General features: G+C 47.5%; 1 protein-coding gene across 1 annotated transcript in view; it reads right to left on the bottom strand.

Moving 5' to 3' along the window:
- Positions 1–22,500, bottom strand: part of Vwf (von Willebrand factor) — a 129,505-nt gene that overhangs the window by 2,198 nt on the left and 104,807 nt on the right. The window contains exons 42-50 of the mRNA XM_055609420.1: positions 21,802–22,007; positions 21,003–21,152; positions 15,487–15,597; positions 10,695–10,875; positions 9,950–9,990; positions 9,353–9,469; positions 2,631–2,729; positions 1,929–2,057; positions 1,422–1,461 (exon numbers count right to left, since the gene is read on the bottom strand). Coding sequence (XP_055465395.1) covers positions 1,422–1,461; positions 1,929–2,057; positions 2,631–2,729; positions 9,353–9,469; positions 9,950–9,990; positions 10,695–10,875; positions 15,487–15,597; positions 21,003–21,152; positions 21,802–22,007 — 1,074 coding nt within the window. The remainder of the gene's footprint in view (positions 1–1,421; positions 1,462–1,928; positions 2,058–2,630; positions 2,730–9,352; positions 9,470–9,949; positions 9,991–10,694; positions 10,876–15,486; positions 15,598–21,002; positions 21,153–21,801; positions 22,008–22,500) is intronic.

Below are 22,500 nucleotides of genomic sequence, written 5' to 3'. Positions count from 1 at the left end.
CATTTAACCCACTTAAAAGTGCAATTTTAGTTACAGAAGGAGCCCAGGTTGACTGTGGTTTGGTCATATAGACAGACGAAACTCGTTTTCATATAATTTTGAATTCTAAAAAACATCACGGCCAGAGCAATCTTATCATGCTGTAACTATGCCAGAAACTAATGGACAATGAAGGAGCTGCTAAGTAGAATTAATATCAGTCCATCCCTATATTTGGCAAAGAAGACAAATGTCATGGGCAAACACATATTCACTCCCTCTGTAGAGGCTGGGGGGGGGCTCCTAAAAACCTTTGTGCTGCCGTCTTTTTGAGACGTGCTACTTCCATGGCACCAACATGGGTTTCCGTATATAAGGCCACTGTATATAGTGGCCTTCACGCCTGAAGCTCTGCTTGACTCAATGCGAAGATTAAGGTCTATTGCCAGCTCACTTCTCTGATCTGAGTCATGACAGTTTTCCATCCTGGTATGATTCCAAATCTAGGCTGGCCCTATAAACACATGGGCCTGCCTCCCAACTTCAGAAAAGTCTTCCACTTGAATAAGAAAATGAATTAGGAGCCAATATGCAATATTCCCCTATTGTACACTTAAACCCTTAAGCCTCACTTATTTTTCTTATAGGAGCTCTTAGAGCCTCCTGAACACATTGGCCAATGAAGGCTCCTTATTGCTGGTTTTGTAGATAACAACCCCCTAACCAAATTCTAAGAATAATATCTAGAGAGAGTATGTCTTCTCTGATGGCTCCCTGAATTCACACTCTTCAACTCTGAGGGAAATTTGGAAAGAGACGCTGTCAGGGTGTATTCCCTCCTTCCGCAGTTTTCGTGATGGCGATCACTGGGCCGTCACAGCAAAGCACCAAGAGGAGAAGTGATCGAGGGAATTCAGGCTTTCCCTTTTCTCTAACTGCGGCCAACCATGAACCCATTAATCTAAAATGAAGCTAAATAAACTAAAGTAAACTACGAAGAAGAAATATTAGTCTAAGTAAGAAAATTGTGAATTGTGCACATGAGCACAAAAAAATGGATGGGGCAAATATTGTCATCTCCAAAACCACCCATCCACCCATTGGAGCCATTGGTATAGTGTAACTACAAGATCAAGAGAGGCCAAGGTTGATGAAGATAAGGCCACAAGCTTGGACTAGCCTTATGATACTCCCTCATGACAGATAAATGAACAATCAAAGATTCTAAGGCACATAGCAGGCTAGAGATGAAGCTGGGAAAAGATATGAAGTCATTTCTTCAGGGGTGAATGATAGGAGATTTGAACAGGCAACAGGATAATCAGGAAGGGAAGAGGTGAACATAATGACCAACTGATAACAATAGCACTGTTACTTCAAATAGCCATGTCTGGCCTTGGTCTAATGGACACAGAAGCCTAAGCTCCTAGTAGCAAACTCACATGTGTCACAGCAGGTGCCTGGAATTTTCACAACTTTCCCCTAAAAGAAAGAAAGAAAAAATATAAGCTCAGGCACAAATAATTCAACATGGACAAGTTCTCAGGTCACATGAATTCCTAACTCTAAACTCAGAGCTCGGAGCTGAAATCCCCAGACGTAAACTGCTTTCCCATCACAACTGTGAGCCAACCAAATGCTCCACCTAACCAGAATGGTCAGAAACTTCATTCCCAGAAAAAAAAAAAAAAATGAAATGGGATCAATGCCCTGCCTTCCTATTAAAAGATCATGGCTTTCCTCCCGTGACCAACCATTTTCAAAGCACCCTATGTTTCAGAGAGCTAGCTCTTCACCACCATCTCATTGACTCCTCAACTAGTACAGAACTCTGTCTCGGACACGTGAGATTGATAAGAGCTGGGCTGAATGCTGCACAGAACCCCATCCTTGGAGCCCAACAGTGAGATCTTCAAGACAAAGGCAAGATCTGAACTGCAACTACTCACTCCTTCAGCCAGACACCTGCGTTCATCAAAGGGTGGGCAGCCTGTGACCCTCTTCTCCCAGATGTACTCTCCTCTCTCATTGACCTTGCAGAGATGACTATCACAGCCATCCTGGAGTGTCTCGTCACGCTGAAAGTAAAGAGGAGAGTGGATGGGGCGGTAGGGGCAATGCAATGATCTTGCTTAGATTACAAAGCTCCTGTCAGCCATGGCCTTGACTCCTCTGAGTTGCTAAAACAATGCAGAGAAGTATGGAAGAAGGGTAAGATCATATGGAAACATCCCCCCCTCCCATACTCCAGTATGGACTAGAGGTGGCGGCTTGGCTCCATCATCTATTTACTGTGAAGAGAGCTGCAGAAATCTAGAGTGTCCTCAGACTATCCCAACCATGTAAGTGCTTCCAAGATGGAGACACAGTAAGAGTCCACTAATTGATAGGTAGAATGAGATATGAACCAAGACACCATCCCTCTGACCCACCAGGTAATTACAGAAGTCTCAGGTGGGTCTGCTCACCCTGATCACCTGTCTAGTCCCTCAGAGTCTCAAGGCTACAAAAAATCTGTTTTAAAAAAATGAGAAAACAACAACAACAACAATGAACCCAAACTAGTCCTTCTGGGTAAAGCAAAAACACCTCCCAAGTGAGGATCCAGAGAGCAGTATGAGTGGGAACACCCGGGTTCAGCCTATTCCCACCTTCAGTGTCGTGATCTGTCCTCCTCTTAGCTGAATAGTGCAAGCCATAGGCAAACATCTCCCACAGCATTCGTCTGGGTTCTTCTCTTCCCGATAGCCCTGTATCCAGGAAATAAAGCGGCCATCGTTAACTTCCTAGAGCACCTCAGCTATAACTAGCCTCACCGGGCTGACTTCCTCCCTCTGCTATCCCAGAGTTACTCCCAGAGTTCGGCCAACATCCTAATTTTCCTAGATTGTGCCGGGTCTCACTATTCCCTCTGACATTTCTTCCCTCCATATATGTGTATCTCGCTCAACCTGTAGCCCTCTGACCCATTAAAGAAGACAATTTCATTGAGCTCTGGATGTATATATCCAACTGTGTGCCAGATAACCACTTATCTAATCATTGTCTTGAGACTTCTATCCAAAATAAATTTGGATAGAATTTTTTATAAATTCTATCCAATAAAAAAAAATTTTTTTTCTTTACTCCAAATACCACCCTTTCCCAGTTGTCTTTATCTGGGCAAGTTGTGTCATGACCTAGTTGCTCGAACTGGAAATCTAGATGTTATCTTGACTTCTCCATCCATTTTTTTCAGTGTTTCCACCTCAGCCATTACCAAGTCTTGCTAAAAATGCATCTCATATCCATTCACTGTTAGTCACAACCAATCCCTTCTGCCATTGTCTCATCCAAGCCATCATCCCCTTCTACTGACTCTGGCAAAGTCTTGATGTTTCCCTACTTCTGTCCTTGCCTCCTACCATAGAGTACCATACATCCATTAGAATGACCTTCCTACAATACATCCAGCCATGACAATCCTGCTTAAGGTCCTTTGGATGAAGTTCTGGTTTTATTAGGAGCTTTTACTATTGAACACACACCCCATCCCACTTCAGATAACAAGGCAAATAGCTGACAGATAACAAAACAACTATTAAAGGCAAAATCAGAAATAAATTCTTGGTTGCTTGACCCTTGAAGATGGGTCCCAGCACTACTGGAGGCAGGGGCAGGAGGATCTCTGTGAGTTTCAGGGAAGTCCAATCTACCTAGTGAATTCCAGGACAGCCAGAGCTACAACAGTGAAACCCTGTGGGGGAGGAGGAGGAAGAAGAGGAAGAAAAGGAGGAAGAAGGGGAGGAAAGGAAGAAGAGGAAGAAGAAAAGAGAAAAAGAGAAGAAGAAGGAAGAGAAGGAGGAAGGAAGGAAGGAAGGAAGGAAGGAAGGAAGGAAGGAAGGAAGGAAGGAGAAAATAAGGGACCCTTGAAAAAGGGAAGTACAATGGACAAAATTCACATTTTATATCTTTTCCCACCAGGCACTGTGTGGGCACTGGACAGCTAGAACTCAGGAGATGATTATAAGTGCCTTCTCCTAAAGACTTAGAAGACAGAGCTCAGAACTACTAGAAGACATGAAAACTGAGGCAGGGGTCTCAAAAAAGAAGAAATCAAAACAAGGAAGCCTACAAAGCTCCATGTAAACACCCCTCAAATATTCGGTTGGCCCCTTACCTACATGTGTACTGAGAAGCCTGCAAGAAGCCAGGGACAAAGGAGAGGTGGAAAATCAAGAGGTCTGAGCGCTCATCTGACATGCCTCCGAGGAGACAGTGTAGGGAGAGCTAGGTAAACAATTCAGGTTTCTAGCAAAAATTCACAGAGACACAAACATACAAACATCAAAAGAGTAACACTGATATTAAAACCTACCAAGCATTACACATAAAAGGAGAAACTCAGAAACCTAACACTCCTCCATCACAGACATAAAAGTCTCGTTTTTAACTGTAAGCGGAACTAGCAGATGCATAAAAGGATAGCATGCCATGGCTAGATGATATTTGTTCAAAACAATGGCGCTCTACCTAGATTGTGCCGGGTCTCACTATTCCCTCCGACATTTCTTCCCTCCACATATGTGCATCTCGCTCAAGCTATAGCACTCTGACTTATTAAAGGAGACGTCTGAGCAGCTAGCTGGACTTGCTCTTGTGGGGCATCCCGGTTCGGTTCCCAGCATCCATGATATCACAACCATCTGTGGCTCCAGTTCCAGGGGATCTGACATTCTCCTCTAACCTCAGTGGGCACCAGGCATGCTCACGGTATACACACACACACACATGCAGATGAAACACCCATACGTGTAAATAAAATTCTTAAATCTTGAAAAACAATAGTAAAAAGCTTAAGCCAATACTCACAAAAGAAATAGGCAGTAAGTATATCAGTTGACTTAGACCCTTTGTCAACTGATAAATTAAATACACATTTAATATATTCAAAGATCTCATCCCACAAAAAAAAAAAAAAAGCATTGGTAAAAAGTTTACTGGAACCCTGACATGCTGGAAGCCCTCCCTGACCATCAAGTAAGCCCTAGGGAGTGTATACCAATCTCTCTGTGCCCAGCAGCTGGCTCCTGCATCAGCTAAGAGCTCGGTGGTGGCTTTGGATAGGAGCCTTTCATCCATATCTGCACTGGGAAAGGCAGCACCTTACAAGCAGCAGGACTTCGCTACCTGAACGCTTACGCCGAAATAAGGTTGCCAGTGACTTATTTTGCAGAGTAAACATACTTTGAACACTTTTAACAAGATAAAAATAAATAAAAAAATACTGCCATCGACTGTCTCATCATTTCATAGAAGTAAGAACTCTTACTCTTGTCTTTCCCCAAAAAAGAAAGAAGGTCCCCTCAAGACTTAAAATGTTGATGTGTTTAGTAGGGGACTGAGAAGATACCTCAGGCAGTGATGAGCAAGCATGGAGACCCAAGCCCAACCCATAATATCCACATAAAACCTCAGGGGTGGCGATGGATGCTTGTAATCTCGGTACTGGAAAGGACACAGGTGATTGCCAGGGCTCGCTGGCCGGGCAGCCCACAGTGAGAAGCCATGTCTCAAAAACCAGATGGACAGCTGGCCTCATGTGCTTTCTCATGCGCACACACACACACATACACAGGGGGAGAGATGGAGGATGACAAATAAATAAATAAATATGTGTGTGTGTGTGTGTGTGTGTGTGTGTGTGTGTGTGTGTGTGTATTTAGTCCTGTGGGATGCCAACTCTTGTCATTCTTGGTTTCATTTGGTCATCTTTAGCGATCATCAACACTGGAGCCATTCTCTGGTGAAGAGAGGACCTGTGGGGGGAAACATCTAAGCAGAGGGCCTAATGCCTGTAACTGTAGTATTTGGGAGGCTGAGGCAGAAAAAAGAAAAGAAATGTAAGTTTTAGGCCAACCTAAGCTACCGTATAAGACTATCTTGTAATACAGGGCAGGGGGTGGGGGGTAGGGAGTGACCTCTAATCCATCAGTTTTAGCACCCAGATGGAAGTCTCTGCCCACACGAAAGGCAGGGCGGCGTCAGTAAGCTTGCCCAGAAGTGAATTTAAGCAATTTACTCCTCGTTAATCAACCTATGAATTTGATGTGCCTTCTGGGGGTTGGACGTGAGGATAGAGCTCCACACAAAGGCAGGGATCCTGGGCCCAGGGCCAAAAGCAGCACTTTGAAATGACGATGCTGGGGTTTGAGTACCGCGAGGTAGTATTTCAGCTGTGGGGCTGGGACTGTTTTTAAAATGCACAGTTCCTAGAAGGTACACAAGTGAGGAAAGTGAGAGAGGAAGAAAAGAGGTGGAAGAAGGAACGTGAGTGGTTGGTTCTGGGTCAAATGAAGAAATAAAGCATGGCTTTAATCAGGCCGATTTCATGGGAGCTTGCATTTGGACGTTTTTAGCGAGTGTTAGAAGAACATGGGAAACTGAGAATGAAGCGTGGACAGTTTCTCTCTGCCCAAGAAGCAAGAAGATGGATGCAAGTAGAAGGGACTGTGGGAGGAAGGGACAGGGAGCAGCTGGAAGGGCAATGGATGACACCCACACCAGGGAGGCAGAGCCCAGCCAGAAACAGAAGAAGCAAAGAGGAATATGAGGGGCAAAGGAATAGAAAGGAGAGGGAAAGGGGGTGGAGAACAAAGAAGCCACGATTTTCAGGGACAGTGGGGCTTGGAGACCAGAAGGGATGTGCACAGGAGTGTGTGAAAGAAACAGGTACCTTCCCCTCCCAACATTCAGACCCCATCGTGTCTGCTGCCCTGTGACGCAGACTGCCAGGCCCAGTGAGGGGACAGGAAGAGGGTCTGCCTGAGCACAGCTGGACACTCAGGTGGCCACTGCCAGCAGGCATGTATGTCATAAGCTGCCAGTATGTGCTGCTCTCCTGGACAGTCCCACGAGACCTTCGACCCACGGTGAAAAGTCAGTTCACACACAGATGGAGGGGTGTGCCTTGTCTCTAGCTGCTACTGGATAGTCCAGTTACTGCAGGAGGGACCAACTCTTCTTCCACCAATGGGTCAAGTTCCCAACCAGCCACTGAATCTCTGCTACAGCCAGTGAATCCTATTTCACATCATCTTAGTTCTGCTCCGACTGTACTACCCTGTCCTGTCCCCTAAGCTCTGCCTTGCTGACCAGCATCCCTGGAAACCCCTCCAGCTGGTTCACCCTTGCTTATGCCCTATCAGTCAGGACTCCCCCATTTCTCTTCGATGACCTCTGCTTCTCTCTCCTGGCTGTCCACCATTCTGCATCCTAGACATTCATATTTGACATTCAGCTCTTCGTGGAGAGTTGGCTGAGTGGCCCATGGCACTCATGTTTTCCTTATGTTCATCAAGCTTCACTCCTCTCTCCTGCTCATCAGCACAAACTACCTCGCTCCGGTCTCCATGGGAGGTACGCTAACACCGGGGATCGGGTGGAGGCATCAAGCAGGTCTACTTGGATGTCGCTCACTGCAAGGGCCCCACCCCTTGAACCTTACTGAGGTCCTTCATGGCCAAGGAGTACCCAGGCCAGCTACAAATACTGACCTACAATAGCCAAGTCTAAGTCAAGCTTGAAAAACATATAGAAGACAGGCTAAGGTGGGGATTCTGGAAAGATCTAGAAAGATCTAGAAAGATCTCAGAATGATGGAAAGCAGAAAGGGAATGCTATAGAACAAAATGAGCGTGCATTTTAAAATATGTACACTACCTTCACGGAAGTGAATGTGCCATGCCTTCCCAACAGCAGAGGGCACTGCCAGGGGGAGGCTAATAGACCTCCCTCACCCACATAGGCTATAGCTCCAACCCATCCCCAGCTTGGCTTCCAGGTGACTCTGCGTGAATCTCTGAGGCTGTTTCCTCGCTGCTGCCTAGAATGTAGGTCAGTGAACCACGAAGGGGAAACAGGTGGCATGTAGTCCCAGACACTATTCCATCCCATGTTGAAGGCCTTGGGTGTTGTAGGGGGACATTTACTTGCTAAACCCCAAATCCTAAAACATCAAGTACAGTGTTGCAAAAGAATCTGTATTGAATTGGTTTCTTTTGTTCATCAGAGCATACACAAAAGCATCATCCCTCTCCTGACCTTTTGTCCCTTACTGGGATAAAAGCAGGAAGCGCCCACATGACTCTCAGCTCTCACCCTGTTCCTTGTCCTGCCTTTGTTCTTCCTGGGTGCCACTTCCCCTGGGCTCTGCCTTATTCACAAGGGTCCTCGATGCCCACCACTCAGCCTACGGCTTTGTAAAGCTGAGGAGGAGAAGCCCCCACCTGGTGCCACCTGAGTTAAGCTAACTCCCGCCTCTAGCTCGCAGGAAGTTCACCTAGCAACGCTCTCTCTGCAAAAACCGAAGGGTGGGCGCAGGGAGAAACTAAGGTCTCCTCAGTCCCAGCAGCCTGTGTGAGGCCTTTAATATCCCTGCGAGGCAGGACTCAAGAGTCCTAATTAAAACATCAGCATCACACCCCTTCACACACAGAATTTCTGTGTCAGTTCAAATTATGCTAAAGTTAAGAGGAAATTAAACCAAAATATACTTTTAAATTATGGTACATCGATTTTTTTTCACCTACCAAACAACAACTATCCACTTGTCCAGAATGTACCTTAAGAACGTGTCCAGAACAAGCAGGAATCACAACTTGACAAAACAGAACAACATAAGAAACAGCATAAACGTGTGTGTGCCCAGGTGCCTGTGTGTGTGAGCACGGGCATTTGCATTCCGTAGGCTACTTGTTGAGTCAGAGGACATCTGCAGGGTGCCCACATTTTTTCAGACAGGCCCTCTTCGATGCTCACCACCCTGTATGCCAGGGCCGACCAGCCTCTGGGAGCGTTCCTGGCTCTGCCTCCTAACTCTCAATAGGAGCACTGAGCTTGCAGACATGTTCTGCTGCACTCGGCTTTAAGTGAGGTCCTGGGATTTGAACTCGGATCCTCGTGTTTGCACAAAAGGGTTTTACCCCCTTCGCCATTTCGCTCCTGGTGAACGAGTGAAACGCCTGAAATCGGGTTGTATACATTAGGGCACACGCCTTTGTGTGTTGTCCTGCATACTGCAGGGTCCCACGAGTACTTCTTGACTAATTCTGAACGTTTTCGGAGTATGGCGGTTTTAAAGATACAGAGCTGTGGGTATAGCATCAAAAGCCTTGAAAACATTCTGCTCGTTTTTTTAAAACACAAGAAAATGCTTAAGCTTTACAAACCGTAATTATCCCTGAGGGATACCATTTGGGTGGGTGTCCCGATAGCTGTCAGCTATTTTGCCCACCATCAGAACGAAGGCAAGATGTAAGGAGCCCAGTGAGGTCCTGCCGCTTGGGGTCCCACCGTGGACAAGCATCCCTCAGTCCCTTAGACCCTCTCTTACCAGGGGGCAGGCCTCACAGGTGGTCTTCCTGCACTCCAGCTTGAATCTGGAGATGGCTCCCGCCTCCACAGTGCAGCGGCAGGTGGTGCATAAATCAACCATCACACTCCTCCCCAGCTGAAGACAGAACCAGGGTCAGGTCTCCCAACAGACCAGCTACTCCTCCAGCCTCACCCCTCCCCCCAACGCCTGCAGGCTTCCCTGAGGCTCCCAGGAGCCATCACTGAGATGTACCCACTGTTCCTGGTGGCCATTGCCCTTCCACCCCCACCTTCAGTGTGAAGGTAAAGAGAGGTGGCGAGGCAGTGGGAGAGGCGTTCAGTGGAAATGTGCTTGGTGATGTGGACTGATTCTACATGTACGGGAGACACACCCGCAGGCTGGGGGTACAGGCTGGGAGGTGAGTGTGGGCAGCCAGCCCATGCCCTGAAGAGGAGGAAGCATGGCCCTGGTGTGGATAGGAGACTGGAAATGCCTAGCGGTGGTTCCAAAAGGTCCCCAGCTTCCTTCCTAGCTTCCTCTCCTTTCCCTCTGAGACCGGTGTGCCTGCGTTTCCCACAGCACTCCCGCCCTAGCCCATCACTGACTCCAGCTCACCCCGATGATGGTGCCATTGAGCAGGCACGCCTCCACCGGCTCTGGGGAGAGAAACAACAAGTGAGTATGGACACGCCCTCCCCAAACCAAGCACCCTTACGGGCCTCCTCCAGACTCTGGCCTCACTCTCCTGTCTCCTGACACTTCCCCATGTCTAACCCCAGGTCCTTGTGAGTCTACCTGCTTGGGTCCCGGGGGCCTCTCCTCCCCTTTCGGTCAATACATCAGAACCGCCCTATTCCTCACTATCCATCGTCACGGAAGAAGGGCCTCTGGGACACTAGTTAGCTGAGTCCCTGTTCAGGGGATGGATGGGTGAGCTGTCCTTTGGGCTTGCAAAAAGAATTAGGGCTTAAGATTTGTTATTGCTGTCTGTCTGTCTCTCTGCTGGCAAGGTTCAGGTATGGCAATGGCTTCCCGTAGGTGAAGCCATACTGCACTACTGAAAACGTGGTCTCAGAGTCAGAGAGACCTGGCCCACACCGAGTCCACCATTCAGTCAGTACCATGAGGACTGCACCAGGCAATGGTTCAAAAGCCATCACTGGGCTCAGAGGTGGGCCAGTGGCCTGCAGAAAGCTGCCATTGTCTTCTCTTGTCTGCTTTCTCACAGTGGCAGCAGGAACAGGTTTTGATTGGGCCCATTTCTTTGCATTGCTAAACAGGCACAGAGCTCGGGAGTCTGAGGAGGAAAGAGTCCTGAAGGCAGGCAGAGGCCCAACCGGGCCAGGCCAGCCTGACTCACCACAGTGACAGATAGGGCAGCATTCTGGGGTCTCACAGCTCAGCTGGAAGCCTGGGGGACAGGTAGGGACAGCCAGCTGGGGGCAGGAGATGTTTCTCTGCTGCACAAAGACTGCCTCCTCCACTCGGACACACTCGTTGATGAGGCAGGGGTTCTCAGGGACAGGCCATTGGGATCCAACCTGCAGAGTACCAGAGGCCATCAGAGGTGCCAGGCAAGATTCGGGGCTTTTACTGGGGAATTCTATAGACTTGAAAATGACCCCTCATTCAAAGCAAAACTGAAACCACTGGGTAATGGCCACAGTGAGAAGGCCGGAGTCCATCACAGTAAGTACGGGTCTAAGTTACCCTGACTGGATCCTAGCCCAGACTCACGTGTCCCCTACACCACTACTGTTACCTACACTAGCACCATGGGGAAGCCAAGGGACACCCCTGCCATCCTCAGCAATGGCTCCAGCTGAACCGAGAGATCAAGGGTGCCTCCAAAAGCAATATGAACTGGCACAAAAGAGAGACAGAGAGGCAACTCCCTGCTTGCAGCCTGTTGCTTCTTCCCCCTTGTACAGGGAAGTAGGAAGGTTGCAGAAGGCTAGGAATGCTAATTCCCAAACCCTGGGGAGCTTCAGACTATTCCAGAAGTGTTTGAGCCTACAGATGAGTAGCCTGGCCTGAAAGGGCTGAGTGCTGGTCCCTTTTGGTGCTTTGTCTTCCTGCTCCATAACAGCAAAGAGAACTGAGAGAGCCAAAAATCATGGTTCAGAAAAATACCCAGGAGGCACACACCTGTAATCCTAGCACTCCACAGACTGAGGCAGGGGGATCATGAAATCAAGACCAATCTAGGATGCACAGCCAGACTGTGTCAAATGAAAGAAAAGAAAGAAAAGGGAGGAGGGAGGAATGGGGAAGGGAGGGAGGGAAGAAGGGAAGAACAGATGAAGGGAAGGAGGGAGGAAGGGAGGGAGGTAGTAAGGAAAGAGGGAGGGGGAAAGAAAAAGCCCCCAGGAGGTTCTACCCAGACAATACTTTACAGTGACTGCTGCTTTGGTGACAGCATCCAGATGCCTAAGCAGCTGCATTCTGCTTTTCTAGGGCTCTGACCCATTTCTCCCAGCTCTTACTCACCATTCTTTTCCCAGATGTGCAGAATACACCAGACACTTGTAGCCATTCTCTTTGCCTTCCGCCTCTGCAGATCACTTGCGAAGTTTTGACCATGGGATTCATTTGGGGAACCCTTTCCCTCCCACCTCTAAATGGTCCCTGATGTGATCCCAGTGCCAAAGCCCCAAAGGACACCCAAGTCTTATAGATAGAGTCAAGACATGAGTTGGAAGAGAGCAGCTGATATGACCCCATAGCTTTCAAACACTGTTGTGGATTAGGATGTGTGAGCCATGGTGGAGATGGAGAAGAGGCAGGAGGACTGAGTACCATAGGGACTAACACTTGGTCCCTAAGATGGAGCAGTTTCTGGTCCAAGCTGGCCCTGGACTCAGGGACGGAAGGTGGTTTAACAAAACCTGCCTCAAAAAGGAGGAAATCATGAAATTTGCAGGCAAATGGTGGGACCTAGAAAAGATCATCCTGAGTGAAATATCCCAGAAGGAGAAAGACAAACACGGTATATACTCACTTATATAGACCTATAAGATATGATAAACATAATGAAATCTATACACCTAAAAAAGATAATCAAGAGAGCGGACATGGGGTAAGATTATCAATCCTCGTTTTGAAAGACAGATGGGATGCACATTAAACATTGACAGGAGTCTACTGAGCGCATTTGAAAAACTCTAACTAGCAGTGTTTTCAAAACAAAGACTCATGACCAAACCTTTGGCAGAGTACAGGGAATCATAAGAAAGAAGGGGAGTTAGTCTGATGAGGAAAGGATAGGAGCTCCACAAGGACCAAACATATCTGGGCACAGGGTCTTTTCTGAGACTGACATGCAACCAAGGACCATGTATGAATGTAACCTAGAACCTCTGCTCAGATGTAGCCTGTGGTAACTCAGTAACCAATTGGTTTCCCATAGTGAGGGGAACAAGGACTATTTCTAACAGGAACTCAATGACTGGCTCTTTGGCCTCCCCACCCCCCAAGGGAGGAGCAGTCCTGTTAGGCCACAGAGGAGGGCTATGCAGCCAGTCCTGAAGATACCTGATAAAACAGGATCGGATGAATGGGGAGGAGGTTCCCCCTATCAGTGGACTTGGCAAGGGGCACGGTGGAGATGAGGGAGGGAGGGACTGGGAGGGAATGAGGGATCGGGACACGGCTGGGATACAGAGTTAATAAAATGTTAACTGATAAGAAAAAAATAAAATTAAAAAAAATGTTAAAAAAAAAAAACCTGCCTTAGTCAAGGATAAATGGAGAGCAGAAGAACTGAAAGTGTTTGAGGAGGAACACACAGACAGAAAACCCACGAGTAACTGAATCCTGAATCCTAAGGGAGCAGTGGAAAGCCAGGTAGGGAAACTGAGTCACTCAGTTATCCCTGAGGCGGAGAAAGACCTGGGTAGGAGAAGAATCTGTGGGAGTAAGACGACCCTTCACCTTTCTCTCTAAAGACAGAGCATATCTGTCCTACTGGAAGGAGGCAGAGGGGAAATCCATAGGGGCACCATGCATTCTTCTAACCCTGCCCCTGAGGCTCTCTGGGATCAGCACTACCAATGCCATCCTTTCTAGCTGTAGGAAAAGAACTGTCCTTATTCTGACATCAGAACTACAATTGTCTAGAAGACAACCCTCTTAGTAAAATGGCATGAACATGGTACACATCTGTAACCCCAACACTCAGGAGGCTGTGATAGGGTCATGAGCTTGAGGACAGCCTACAATACATGGTGAAATTAATGTCTCAAAAATATGGGGAGACAGCTCTAGTGTGCCATTTATATCATTAGTGCTGTGTCCATCTTTCATCAGAGAAGCTTCTGGTTAAAGCAGGTGGAAGTTTAAGGCAGGCACCCATAACTGGCCAAAGTGCCAAGAATAGGTGATGGCAGAGTGCCCAGACCTAAATGAGACAGCTAAAGCATCCCTGCAATGTTCTGTAAGATCCAGAGAATTGGGAGACAAGCAAGAAAAAAAAAGTTATCTTTTGGACATGTCATGCCGCTGCACGTTGCACTCATGGATTCAGTGCAGCTGTGGCTATCTGCACAAGACCGGGACAAGACTGGGCCCCTCCAAGTTTCCTCATGGACCAGGAAGGGGCCTATTATACAGCAATTTCTTCCCAGATAAAGCTTTCTTCTGGAAGGAAGGTCTTTAAGAAACCGGATGTTATAAGAGGAGGCAAAGCATTTCAGCCTTCAGGGAAGCTCCTTAAACTCAGGAAGTAAGCAACTGAGAAGCCTTCAGGAAGTTTCTGAAACTGACCAGACTGACTAGTCCTCCCTCTCCGCAAAGTTACATAAACTGAAAAGAGTGCTCAGAGACACTCTCAGACAATCTGTGCTGTCAGTAAGAGAGTCTAGCCAAGCTGCATGGAAAAGCCTCAGGACAGGACCTAGACAGGACAGTCTCCAACCCTCTGAGCTGCCTGCAGGTTACGCAGTGGCTTTTGTGAGCGGTCACGCGTGCTGGGGTGGGCTCTGCTGATGCAGCTACCTTTGAATCATTTCTGCTCCTGAAAGTAACCCCTCACTAGAGTCATATAACCCAATAAAACTCACTGTTTCGAGAAGCTAAGATTTAGTGTACATACTTTGTTCTGTCACTGGTTTCCATTCTTGGGTAAATAGATGATGGCTCATATCTCTCCAGAAATAGTGTCACACAAGAGAACCTGTGAAGCTCCACACCAACTGAGGGGCTATGGGCAATTAACAACGATAGGGGAGAGATGTCCTTCTCTCCAGTGGTACAGCTACTGAAAGGCCACTGGTGTTCCAATAAATAATAGCCCATCTGTACCAGGGACAGAAATTCTAATTGAACTCAGTGGACAACACACACCCAAAAAGGCATGAAAATAGGAGAGAGGCCTATTAAGAAGGGTTTCAGTCAAGGAAGGGAGCGGAGAGATCAAAATAAGACATGACTATAACTAAAATTTATTATATAAATGTATGGAACTGTCAAAGCACAAAAAAAAAACTGAAAAAAATGGCTTGATACGCCATCAAAAGTGAATATGGGGGGATCACAGACCACAACTAGCCAAGCCGCTCTGAATTACAGGAAAGAGCAAGAGAAGCGGGTCAGAGATGTAACAAAATCCTAAATCTAGACCTGCAGAAACAGCTGAGGGACTTCACAAGCAGGCTGCTCGGTCCTTTGAATTATAAGTCTCTCCACCTCTCTCAGACCACTGGGGGAAGTTTCCATTGAAGTTAATGCAAAAGTTCAAGGCCTGCGCCAGTGCAGCATAGAAGAGTGCTTGCAGCCCGGGCAGCCCAATGGACCACCAGCTATATGGGATGATGAGGCCATTCCCTTTAACCAACCTCTGAGGGACCGCATGACCTCAGAGTCACCGTGAACAGAGGACTGTAAGTCCCTGGGAATTTACAGATCTCTCAGGGAAGCCACTAGGCTTCTCCTCAAATCCACAAAATGGGAAGTCTGAGGCGGCCTTAACTAGTTCCTAAGGGGAATAGGAAGCTCAGCTGGGATTCAGTCAGTAGCAACAGCTGGTTAAGCTCCCTTGAGGGAAAGTAAAAACCAGGGAGAGGAAAACCAGGGCAGCACTGATGGACTGCAAAATGGACTCCCAGACTGGAGGTCAGCACCTCCCCTCTTCCCTCCCTGGCGCCCAGACCTACTTCTATCCAGGAAGAGAGGGAATCTCCCCGCAGCAAGCCGGCCACCATCTCGCAAGCAGAGGGCAGGCACTTTCCACAGCACTCGCCTTCATGGAAAACATAAGAGAAACCCTGAAAAAAAAAAAAAATGGCAGAGTATAGGCCAGAGTTGCAGATGAGAAACAGGTGTCCTTACCAGGGCTTCCTGTTTCCTGAGCACTGGGACCCACCAAATCAGCTGTCCTGGATATTCTCACCTCTGCTGTCCACTAGCCTCGGGACCACAGCAAGAAGTGACTGAGACACGCCAGTCACGAGTCACTAAGCTAGGTCTTCACCAGATGAAGAGCTCAACCCACCCTCTCAGAAGATTCCAGTATCTAATCCATGTGCACGTTAAAGGCAGTCCAGGGTTCAGTTAGAATCACCCAACGAATCCAACCTCTGCCACGGCCAAACCAAGATAGCAGATCGTGCAGGTCGTCACCTGCAAAGCCAAGCCTAGATGCCACGCATCCTGAGAGTCCTTTGCGCGATATCGAGTCTTGGCTTTGCAGGTGACGACCTGCACGATCTGCTATCTTGAGTCTCGCACTTCTCACCCTGTGTAATGCTGTGGCTCTTAAAGTTCCCCTAACTTACCATACATGGTTCCCAAGCCTGTGGCACTACTGTGAGGTCATAGAAATTTTTCAAGGTAGAGCCTAATGGAAGCGAGTTGGGTCCTGGAAGGAGAATTTCGGACCCCAGCCTGCCTGTCCAAGCTCCCTCCATCTCTCCTCTTTCCTGGCCACTCTGAGATGCACACTTTTGCTCCACAGTGCATTCCCCACTGTGATATGCTGCCTCACTACAGCCTGGAAAGCAAAAGAATGACTAGCCACAGGCTGAAACCATGATCCAAAATTAACCTTTCCTCTAAGTTGATTTTAAGTACTTTGTCACCGCAATGGAAAGCTGTCTAATGCACTAACTTGCAGAGGTAAGTGTCCTTGACATTTCTCTAGTAGTTTAAATAGTGTAGTATCTGTTACCAAAAAGGGGGGGGGGGGTGACCAAATGACAGAGACTGACCTTCCTCAGAGGACCTGGCAGGGGAAGCTAGCATCCTGGGAGACATCCTTTAATATGGCCACAGTATTGAGAACTTAGATTAAGAGGCCGGGGGGATGGCTCAGTAGTTAAGAGAACCCATGTTTGATTCTCAGCATCCACATGATGACTCAAACCGTATATAACTTCAGTTACAGGGAACACAGTGTCCTCTTCTGGCCTTTGTGGCCATCGGGCATACATGTGGTATACACACATAGATCATACACATAAAACAAACCTCTTAAAAACTTAAGTTAAAACCCTCCTCTGAATATCATGTGCAAAAAAAAAAAAATCAATGACAGTGTGGCTAGGTCTGGAGCAAAGGGCAAAGAAGCCAGGACAAGGCTTCACCTTGGGGTTATGTCCTTAAAGAGAGAAGGAATCGCTGGCTGATCTGGATGGCATGGATGCCAAGCAATCGTGATTCCCCAGGCACACTCGGAAGCTGGGCCGAATCTGAAGAAGCACCAACACTGCCTTCCCTGGAGGAGTGCAACTACCCCAGAGGCTTAGTTCAAGTTCACACCATCTCCGGGGACTTATTGCCATCCCTCCTTGCGTCACATCGGTGCGCAGTGAGCTGTCCCCAGCCTTTTATCAACGGAGACTCAAGTCACTTACTGTGCACAGAGGAGGTGCAGACTGGATGGAGGAGCTGACAAATTAGGATAATAGTCTCTACGCACCCTCCACTATAGAGCAGGACATACCACATGCCATGAAAGGAGTAGAGACTCCAGGGAAACCTGAGGAGAGTTAACCAATGCCTTGAGGCATCTAGTACACCTCTCTGAAGCCTCTCTAAAAGTGCTGAGTCATCTGGATAGACGTCTTCCTTTAGCCTTTTGGTGCACCTCACACTGTCCATATTACAAATGATTCTTAGCTACGTGAATCCCAGAGACTCACTCGCTTCTCTTGCCCAGACACTCCAGCCATGCTCTAGAATTTCCTTTCCTAAAATCTCCCTCCCAACAATTTCAAAAGAGCAAAATGAAAACAAAACGAAAATGAAAAAAAAATCATCTCCTTTTCCATTCTTCTGGCAAACTCACTAGCTTACATGTATGTTTATTGATGTGTCCTGTCAACCCTTCAACTTACTCCCTTTTTCATCCTGTCAGATTCACAGAAGAGAGTCTAATATCCTCCCAACCTGTAGATATTCAGCACTAAAAAGAAAACTCCTCATGTCCTTAGCAGGACAGTCCTCAAACCGTGATTATCACAGCTGACATGAGGATGGGAGAACTGGGGCTCAGGTCCCTCATCCCCCATTGAGGCCATCTGAGGGCCATATGCCGAAGACCATGTCCTTCTTCCCAGAATCACACTGGCCCATGCACCACTGGGGATATCAGTTACAGAAGTGTAGTTAAAAGTGCCCCAACACTGGGCAGGAATCAGGGAAGAAAACAGGGAAGGGAGCCAGGTTCAAACTTCAAAGACCCCCCCCCCCCCCCAATTCTTTTAGATAGGCCCTACTTCCTAAAATTTCCAGCGCCATCCAAATAGCCCTACCTCCTGGGAACCATGCATTCAGCACTCGAGTTTATATGGGCATTTCATATTCAAGCCATAAAATTTGGGGATTCAGTTGCACTGGTCTAACAGAATGGGCCATGGGCTCTCAGTTAGCACACACCAGTTTTTGCCGGGTTTCAGTGAGTTGGAGAGCTAAGGCCAACTTCTCTTCCCATGCTGGCCCTTTACTTCCTACTGACAAGCCCATCACAAAGGACAGCCTTACCTCCTCTCCCTGAGAAATACTGTGAAAATGCTTAAAACATTACCGTGTACTGTACTGACATTTCAGTCGACAATGGGCCGACATGTATGACACCGGCTCATTTAGAATTTAGAAATAGGCATGCTGGTACCTGCCTGTAATCCCAGGACTCATGAGGCTGAGACAGGGGATCACAAGCTTGACGACGGCCTGGGCTACATAATAAAACATGTCTCAGAAAACAAACAAAGAAAAGGACCGACTACCTAGGCAGTCCCATAAAAGAGTAGCATACGCAACTGCACACAGTGAATAAAACATGATTTAAAAAAGCCCACACTGCTAGTCTGTGTATGCACAACACAGTCGCCATCATTTTAGAATGGACTCCTGCTACTTGTAAAATGAGTTTTTTAATGTTTGCTGAAAACAAATGTTCACGTCGCACAGGAAACAACCTTGTGCCTCGGGTGTTCAGTGTGTCTTTAGATTGCACCAAGAGGCCTGTCAATCCATTAACACATATGCCATCTATGTTTGTCCAAACACATCCTATTGTGTTCTTCATCACTATGAAGCCACCCAACAGCACAGTTCTCAGAATGGATCCTTGTCATTATGCACTGCCACAGATGGGACAAGAAAAGGGAGATGTCACATGACTCCCGATACACCGTTGATTTCTAGAAGGTTCCTCTGTATCTTTCCTTCAGATTATTTTATTATAGTTACCGTAAATGGGCTCTATCCTCTGAAGTCACAATTCCCCGGTGAAACAAAATATAACAGAGAACCCCGACTTCTCAACAAGCAGAGAATAAAAGACTACAGGGTGCTCAGCCCTAAAGGAGACAATCCTATCACACTTCTCCCCTCTAAGGCTCCAGGGCTCCTGGTGGAAGAAGAGGCAGAAAGATTGTGAAAGCCGGAGGCTGTTGATAACATCAAGGAAACTGTTCTCCAGACAGCACGGCAGCTGCACATCCGAACTCACGGTGACTCTGACAGCATGCGCAAGACATGCCCAAGCTCCAGACAGACAAAATCCCATCATAGGGTGGGAACAGTGAACACAAAGTCTCACCAGCAGCTGAGGAGCTAGTGGCATTTGGTAGAGAGTCGGCTTTCTTTAATCATGTGACTGACTCCAGTAGGCTGACCCCACTCCCAAGACTAGCTGAACACACAAACACAATGTAAAGAAGAAAAGAAGAAATCTCAAAGGACAGGTAATGGTAGGAAGGTGTAAATGTTGGTAAATGGAGGAGTTGGGGTAATTATAAATATATTTAGAATACACTATGAAATATTCAAAGAGTTACCACAGATATTGCAAAAAATATTGGGTAGGTTTCTTAAAAAAAAAATGAACTCCAACACCACTCTCCCTGTTTGAGAGCAAGTTATCTCTGTCAATGGTCAATGGAATGAAGTGGAGACCAGAGGGTTTTCAAATCTGGGTATTCCCAAAAAGGCCTTTGTAGTTTCCACAGCATCCTCTTCCAAAGGCATCAGTAGCTCCACTTGTCCCACTGAAGGTAGGAGAGCAACAGCTCGCCCATTCCAGAGCTTGCCCACACGTATGCCCTTATCCATACACTCCAAACAGCTTCAAGAGTGTGGCTTTCCGTACTGTTGATAATAACAGCATCAGCCACAGGCGCACGCCATGCATGCTGGGCAACTCTGCTTTATTATGACTGTTGGTTCATTAATATGTGATGGTGACACAGGATCAAGCCTGTGAACCTCATGCTCCCATCTTCTATAGTTTTGAGAAGTCCTCAGCCTGCTAGAATGGGGTGGCCTAGGCGAAGGTCAAGACGCACTAAATTTGGGGAGCACAAGTTACGTTTTCTAGACCTCGTATTATAAGCATGGTCTGAAGACTGCCAGTCTGTATGGAAGCACTGTTGTGTTGCAACAAGAACAGTCACAGAAGATTCAGAGCCCATGTCTGCTTTAGGATTAGCTGCAGCGGTGGCTGAGGTGCGAAAGAGAGAAAGAAAATGGAGACAATGCTTTCCTGTGTCTCTGCTCAAAGCAGAATGGACTTAAAACCACACACAACAGCCATACCTGTTAGCCAAGGATGGACCACAGAAGGGTGGCATGGCTACCTTCTCCACATGTCTTTCCTTTTGCCCAAACTGCTATGGTTTGTACCTGAAGTGTTGTTCCATGTATCCTCGTGTTGAAGGCTTGGTCTATATGACCAGGATTCAAAGGCAGGGTCTTTGGGAGGTAACTGGATCATGAAAGACTCCAACTTTATTAATAGGCTCGACCATGGGGTGTATAGCTTAACTGGATATTAAGAGGCATGAAAACTTTAGGAAACATGGCCTAGTTAAAAGAAATCCCTTGAAAGCTCTATGCTGTCTTCTCTCTTCTCTCTCTCTCTCTCTCTCTCTCTCTCTTTCTGTTTTTTGAGACAGGTTTTCTCTGTGTAACTCTGGCCCTCCTGGAACTTGCTCTGTATAACAGGCTGGTTTTGAACTCACAAGGATTCACCTGCCTCTACCTCCAAATGCTCTCTCTCTCTCTCCCTCCCTCCCTCCCTCTTTCATTCTCTCCCTCTCTCTTTCAATATAGATAGGTAGGTAGATAAATAATCTTCCTCCTTCCCTCCTTCCCCCACCCCAACATCCCTTCCTCTCTTCTCGACCCAATAGCTCCATGCAGCACCCAGCCCTTGGGCCTCACTTACTGGCTGACAGCTGTCTTCACACTGTCTCTTCGAGCACTGGGCCACACGCAGACCCATGACAGTATCCTCCATGTCGGTGCAGGTGCATGTGTCACAGCCCTCCTCCCAGAACTGGCCCACGGGGTAGATGGTGCCTCGGTGGACACAAACCTGGTGACACAAGGTCCCTGGGCATGAACTCACTGGGATCACTTAATCAAGTGAATAGTTACATCCAAGGTAAGGAATGTGCTTCAGAGGTGAGCGGCTATGTCCCCACACACTCCAAGTCAATCATGGCGGATCGCTCTTCTTTTTGACTACTCTTTGCATCTTATTGCTTTGGATTTGACACATGCTAACAAGATCAGAAGTAGGGACTGCATTCTACATTGTTTCCATAGCACCTAACATAACACCAGTCTGTTAAAACATAGTAGTCATTTGGGAGTGGGGGCAGGGGACTTGGGGGTAAATGGATGGATGCACGGATGAACTGACAGCAATAGGCAGATGAGCAAACTATTAAAAACCCTCTAAATAATCCTTGCCCTCACAGTATCTCTTTGGCTAACCTTGTTAAAGCCATAGACCGACTGTAACCTCAGCATCTAGCCATGAGGAATACATAGGAGAGTTGCTGTCGATTCCTCCTGAGTGAATGAAATTTCCTTCCAGGGAGATGGAATGCTGCCTGCCTGCCTGCCTGCCTGCCTATCCACCCCACCCTTGGCTCAGAGGCGGCAGGCTGAGAAGTTCAAACCTTCTACGAGGAGTAATGAATGGGCCATCATTGCATTCAGGTTTGGGCCATGCCTACCTTGTCAGGGACACAGGTGGTTGTGGTGCAGCCACAGTCATTGGTGGTGGCTGAGGCCAGGTACCCAAGTGGGCAGCTGACGGTGGAGTTGGCACAGCTGCAAGCGCACTCATACTCATCACAGCACTGGGTCTTCCTAAGGGTAGGTGTCCGGTGAGGGGGGCAGGAGGGTGGGGACACCCTTTTGCACTCTTCCTTCCTGCAGGCTGAGGTGAACACAGGTGACACCCTCAGTCCTGACACACTGAAGACTGCCCTCTACTAGTGCCCCTAAATACTTGGCTGTGGCAGGGTTCTAGAGAACCTTAGACCCAGAATAGTAAGTCAGACACATACATGCATTCAGCCCAGCAGTTATAGGAATACCAAAAAAAAAAAAAAAAAAAAGGTCATTCTTCTAAAGGTGACATTAGTGAAGAGAAACGCAAGGTTGGGAATCCTCACGGAGAGTGGGAGACGATTCAATCCCTACACCGTCATCCCCCAGGAATGTGCAGATAAGGCAGGATCTTCCCAGCAGCTGACTCTGAGAGATACCAGATACAGAAACCCTAAAACCCAGAGCAACCTAGGCATACCGTGGCTGGCAAAGCAGTTTACACAATCCTATCCCCACCTCAGGACCTTGAACATCACCCTCCAGTCTTACCATCCATCTCCAACAATGTAAAAATGAAAGGTTGCCAACGATGCTCTCAC

This window comes from Psammomys obesus, unplaced genomic scaffold (genome assembly GCF_907164565.1).
Source record: "Psammomys obesus unplaced genomic scaffold, mPsaObe1.curated_primary_1811, whole genome shotgun sequence".
NCBI lineage: Eukaryota > Metazoa > Chordata > Mammalia > Rodentia > Muridae > Psammomys > Psammomys obesus.
This window is presented reverse-complemented; position numbering and strand designations above follow the sequence as displayed.